General features: G+C 48.0%; 1 protein-coding gene across 2 annotated transcripts in view; it reads left to right on the top strand.

Annotated features, from left to right (window-relative positions):
• The first annotated feature begins 1,006 nt into the window (after positions 1-1,006).
• nlgn4xa (neuroligin 4 X-linked a) overlaps positions 1,007-6,000 on the top strand; it is a 193,658-nt gene continuing 188,664 nt past the window's right edge. For both annotated transcript variants that reach the window (XM_055665954.1, XM_055665953.1), the window contains exon 1: positions 1,007-1,936. In XM_055665954.1, the coding sequence (XP_055521929.1) occupies positions 1,477-1,936 (460 nt within the window). In that variant the 5' untranslated portion in view covers positions 1,007-1,476. The remainder of the gene's footprint in view (positions 1,937-6,000) is intronic.

The following is a 6,000-nucleotide window of genomic DNA, read 5'->3' as shown; positions in this document are numbered from 1 at the left end:
TCGAGGGCATGAGCTGTAGGGAGGGGTTTTAGTTTTTAGCTTTTTAGAGATATAGCACGGAAACAGGCCCTTCTGCCCTTCAGCCCAATGTGACCTCGCCGACATTAAACACTATCCTACACACACTAGGGACAATTTTACATTCATACCAAGCTGATTAAACTACAAACCTGTACGTCTTTGGGGTGATCTCGGAGAAAACCCACGTAGTTCACGAGGAGAACGTACAAACACCACACAGACAAACACCCCAAGATAGGATCGAACTTGGAACCCTATAAGTGGCCCGTTTGCGGAGCTCGGATTCAGCTGCGGGGCTTACCATCACCTGGCGGGGCCCCAATATCGTAAGCCTGGATCACCTCAACGCAGAGGGAGAACAAGGAGGGAAGAGACAAGGACTTTAATATTTTTGCCTCCACCACAGTGAGGAGGTGCCTGGTAGACTCACTGTGGTGGATGTTAAATTTGTGTTAAGTGTGTGTTCTGTTATTTTATTCTCTGTCATGGCTGCAAGGTACGCAATTTCGTTCAAACTAAAAGCTTGAATGACAATAAAGGATACTTTATACTTTCTAACTCTCCTGCTGCACCACTGTGCGCTCTGTACCTGAGGAGGCTCGGACTTTATTCAGCCACGATTGAATGGTGCAGTAGACTTGATGGGCCGAATGGCCTAAATCTGCACCTACACCTTATGAACTTTATTCCTTGGAGAAATGGAGTAATCAAATCGAGGCGTACGAGACCATGAGAAGAATAGATTGGGTAGATCTTTTGGTAGACAAAAATGCTGGAGAAACTCAGCGGGTGCAGCAGCATCTATGGAGCGAAGGAAATAGGCAACGTTTCAGGCCGAAACCCTTCTTCAAAATCTTTTACCCAGAGTAGGGGACTCGGAGGGGGGGGGTAGATTAAATAGAAACCAGAGGGCAAATTATTTTCACACAGTGGGCGGTGTTTATGTAGAACGAGCTGCCAGAGGAGGTAATTGAGGCAGGTATTATCACAATATTTTAAAATACATGGATAGGACAGGTTTGGAGGGATATGGGCCAAACGCAGGCAGATGGGACTAGTATAGATGTGGGCAGGTGGGTTGGCATGGGCAAGTTGGGCCGAAGGGCCTGTTTTCATGCTGTAAGACTCTATGCTGCTTTCCCTTGTCGTGTCTTGAACTTCGACTGTGTTTGTTGTGTTTTCAGCTCGAGACTTGGTTGTTGCCTGGACTGCAGAGTTACCAAACTCCTGCCGTTGTTCCCAAGTGGAGTATCTTCCGGCAAGATGGTGATGGCGGGATTGGATGGGTAACCTATGTGGGACCTGGCACGAGTCATCTGTTCCCCTCCGAGTTAAATGGATCCTGTGAATGCCTATCCTGTCACCAGAGATAAGAGTTGCCTCCACCGCTCAGCCTGAAGTTGTGTTTCCATTCTCCTGTGTGCAAGACTGCATGCCTGTCGTGGATCATATACAATGTCCAGCTCAAATGGCTTGCCCTGGCTGGCGTTTGTGCTGGGCCCGTCCTTGAAGGTGAAGAGCCTGCTGTGGATCACCAGCGTGGTGCTGCGTCTGGGACTCCTCGCCTGCCAGGACAACTTCCCCGTGGTCACCACCAATTACGGCAAGCTGAGGGGGGTCAGGAACCCGCTCCCCAACGAGATCCTGGGCCCCGTCGACCAGTACCTGGGCATTCCCTACGCCTCGGCCCCCACCGGCGAGAGGCGCTTCCAACACCCGGAGTCTCCCTCCTCCTGGACCGGAGTGCGGAATGCCACCCACTTTGCCGCCGTCTGCCCCCAAAACATCCACGGCATCTTGCCCGACGTCATGCTGCCCGTATGGTTCACCGCCAACCTGGACATCGTGGCCTCCTACATCCAAGACCAGAGCGAGGACTGCCTCTACCTGAATGTCTACGTGCCCACCGAGAACGGTAAGTCGCGCTCGGCGCCCGGCGCTCCTTCCAGTAATGGCAAGCGGAGGAAAAGAGAGAAGGAATTGGGGGAGAGAAGGGAGGAGAAAATGTAGATGAACCCTTATTAATTCATGCCATTCCTAATCTCCACTACACATATGAGCATACCACCCTCTACATGGTATCACGGTACTACACAGCTTTATGGCCCCGTCCCACGGTACGAGTTCATTCCAAGAGCTCTCCCGAGTTTGCCCTGATTCGAACTTGGAGATTTACGGTAATGGCCACTCGTCGGTACTCGGGGCTCTCGTGGACATTTATCAACATGTTGAAAAATCTTCACCAGTCTTCCCGTGCTTACCTGCCGTTAGCGCGTCTTCCCGAGTACCTGCCGTTAGCGTTACAAGCCGCTAAGAGACGTCCCTGAGCTCCGACGTACCCGCTACGTTCATTCTCCGTGCTTACCACGAGTTTGATTATTTTTTTTACTTGGGAGAGCTATTGGAATGAACTCGTACCGTGGGACAGGGCCATAAAGCTGTGTAGTACCGTGATACCATGTTGAGTACCCCTTGTTCTGGACTTCCCCAACATCGGGAACAATCTTCCTTACACTAGCAAGGCCAGCCAGCCGGCTCGCTCGCTCTCTCTCTCACACACACAAGCCAGCGGAGCTAGATGAGAATGGCTGGCTGTTGGAATGTTCCTGTCAACTGTGGAATAAAGATTCATCTTCACTATGTGTGTTGTTGTTTTAGATCCATGTCTCTTCCTCCACTGACCCTCCTTTGTGACTCTTTGTTGGAAGGTACTTGCGGAAATGTGTGGAGAAAAGTTTTTTTTTTTTGCTGTTAATTTACAAGTTGGATAAAATAGCAGAGTTGTTTTCAAACACATTCCTCAGCGGGGTTTCATGTTTAGAATATAATACCCCTGCCCCACGGTACCAGTTCATTCCAAGAGTTCTCCCCGAGTTTGCCCTGATTCGAACTCGGAGATTTACGGTAATGGCCACTCGTCGGTACTCGGGGCTCTCGTGGACATTTTCAACATGTTGAAAAATCTTCACCAGTCTTCCCGTGCTTACCTGCCGTTAGCGAGTCTTCCCGAGTACCCGCCGTTAGCGTTACGAGCCGCTAAGAGACGTCTCCGAGCTCCGACGTACCCGCTACGTTCATTCTCCGTGCTTACCACGAGTTTGATTTTTTTTTGTTTAACTCGGGAGAGCTCTTGGAATGAACTCGTACAGTGGGACAGGGCTTTAAAGGATGAAAGATGAATCAGAACCAATGCAAACATGCTGAGTAATAAAAGTGAACTGACTAGGCGTAGACACAAAGTGGTGGAGTAACTCAGCGGGACATCAGGCAGCATCTCTGGAGAGAAGGTGACATTTCGCGTCCTCGGTCCTTCTTGAGTCTGAAGAAGGGTTTCGACACAAAACGTCACCCAGCCCTTCTATCCGGAGATGCTGCTGCCTGATGTCCCACTGAGTTACTCCAAGCACTATCTTCGGTATAACCACATGCACAACTTTGAAGTGGAGATCAGCAATTTCAATAACCAAGTGGAATTAGTTCCAACAGATGTATTTTGTCGCTACTGCTCCAGAGAACCAATGTTGTAAGCTTTGTCTATAGCCTTGTCTGACCCAATTTCCGCAGTTCCTTCTGTACCTTTGACTACTGAGACGTCCTGGTGACCTACTTGGAGAGGATCGGTGACGCCATCACTCCTTTTAGCCATTTCTGGATGTTGGCCCAATTAAAAAAAACATCCCCTTGATTCTTTGCAGAATTTAACAGCAGTCACAGTTTCTGGCAAAAGCACACAGAGTGCTGGAGTAACTCAACAGGCCAGGCAGCATCTGTGGAGGGAATGGCTAGGTGGCCGTTCCAGGTCTTTACGAGTAGGGAGGGACTGCAGATGCCGGTTTAAATCCAAGGCAGACACAAAATGCTCGGCGGGTCAGGCAGCATCTCCGGAGAGAAGGTATTGGGTCGAGACCCTTCTTCAGTCTGGTTTTATTGCCACCTGTACCGAGGTACATTGAAAAGCTTTTGTTGCGCGCTATCCAGTCAGTGGAAAATTGGAGGAGCAGCACCTTGGGTAGTTTACACCCTAGCGGTATGAACATTGACTTCTCTAATTTCAGGTAGTCCCTGCTTTCTCCCTCCTTCCCCTCCCCCTCCCAGCAGAGAAGATCACCAGATCACCCCAACCAGCAATCCAGGACCTATACCCATCTCGCTGTCGCAAGAGAGCAAGCAATATCATCAAAGACACCACCCACCCAGCACACAAACTGTTCACCCTCCTACCTTCCGGTAAGCGCTACCGCAGCATGCGGAGCAAAACCACCAGATTCAAAAACAGCTTTTTTCCTCAGGCCATCAGACTACTCAACACACTTAAGAAAATTCCATGAACAGTACCCAAACAAAGACAACAAACTGTGAAAATAACTTTGGCTCAATGTCTCCAGTACAGAATTTGCACTTTTTCTATATTGCACCTTTCATTGTTGCACCCTGTTTAAAATACCTCAATGTTTTTGCTACATTTTGGCACCCTGTGAATATTTTAATATTTTAAATAATGTAATGTCTATTGTCTATTTTTATTGGTATGTTGTCTGTCTGTGTTTTTAATATTACTGCACATTTGGAGTGTGGGGAAACGTAATTTCGATCCTCTGTGTAACTACTGTTGCATAATGGAATTGACAATAAAGTTACTTTGAACTTTATAACCATATGACACCATATAACAATTACAGCACGGAAACAGGCCATCTCGGCCCTACAAGTCCATGCCGAACAAATTTTTTTCCCCTTAGTCCCACCTGCCTGCACTCGCACCATACCCCTCCATTCCCTTCTCATCCATATGCCTATCCAATTTATTTTGAAATGATACCAATGAACTTTGACTTGACCTTCCCAGCTCTTCCCACAGCCCACTGGCTCCTCCTCTTCCTTTCTTCTCCCTGCCGCCCCCCCCCCCCCCCACCCTACATCAGTCTGAAGAAGGGTCTCGCCCCGAAACGTCGCCTATTCCTTTGCTCCATAGATGCTGCCTCACCCGCTGAGTTTCATTTGTCTACATTTTTCCAGCATCTGCAGTTCTTTCTTAAACAGTCAGTGGAAAGATTATACGCATTGGGCGACTCGCTGCATGCTGGTCGCAGAAGTAGGTGTGCAATCACGTATTGTTATCGCTCAACTCTCTGAAACCTCTACGCCAAATGCAGCATTTCTTACTTTAAGTATGGTCTTCTTAATCTCCTGTGTAAGTTATTCCCTTATCATGTATCTGTAGACGGTAAATGGCTCGATTGTAATCATGCAATGACTTTCCAAACAAAACTAAACAATTGAGCCATCCACAACAATGAACACATACAGGTAAATGGGAATAACATTTAGTACAAGTTAAAGGCCGGGAAAGTCCGATTAAAGATAAGATAGTTTGAGGGTCTTCGTCCTAGGAAGGGGGGGTGGGTGGAATGGGGGGGGTTGGAGTGGGGGGGGGGGGGGGGGAAACTAGAAAAAAGAGATGGGGCAGGATAAGGCCTGGCTAGTGATCACAGCTTCCATCACAGCGAGGAGGAGATTCGCTGTGATGGATGTCTGTGTAAATTGTGTTGTGTCTTGGTTCATTTTCTTGGGTGTGTAACTGCAGGAACCAAATTTCCAACCTCAATGAGGTTCAAATGACAAGAAATAAGTAGTATCATTGTAAGTGATAGGTGGATAGACACAAAATGCTGGAGCAACTCAGCGGGACAGGCAGCATCTCTGGAGGGAAGGAATGGGTGACGTTTCTTCAGACAGTGTAAACCAGCATCTGCACAGCTTTCAACACAAGTGATAGGTGGGTACAGGTGAGGGAGGGGGGAAGGGTTGAACGGCAGAAGGGCGGATAAACGATACAGAAGGAAAGGAGACAAAAAGATGCCACAGAAGGAGAGGCCAGACGAGGGATATAGATTAGCAATGTTACAAAATTTTGAGATTCAAAAAATCAAGTCTGCAATTTATCCCATCAGATAAAGCATAACAATAAGTTTAATTTGA

This window comes from Leucoraja erinacea, unplaced genomic scaffold, assembly GCF_028641065.1.
Source record: "Leucoraja erinacea ecotype New England unplaced genomic scaffold, Leri_hhj_1 Leri_164S, whole genome shotgun sequence".
Classification (NCBI taxonomy): Eukaryota; Metazoa; Chordata; class Chondrichthyes; order Rajiformes; family Rajidae; genus Leucoraja; species Leucoraja erinaceus.
The sequence above is the reverse complement of the archived record's forward strand: the minus strand, read 5'-3'. Positions and strand labels throughout refer to the sequence as shown.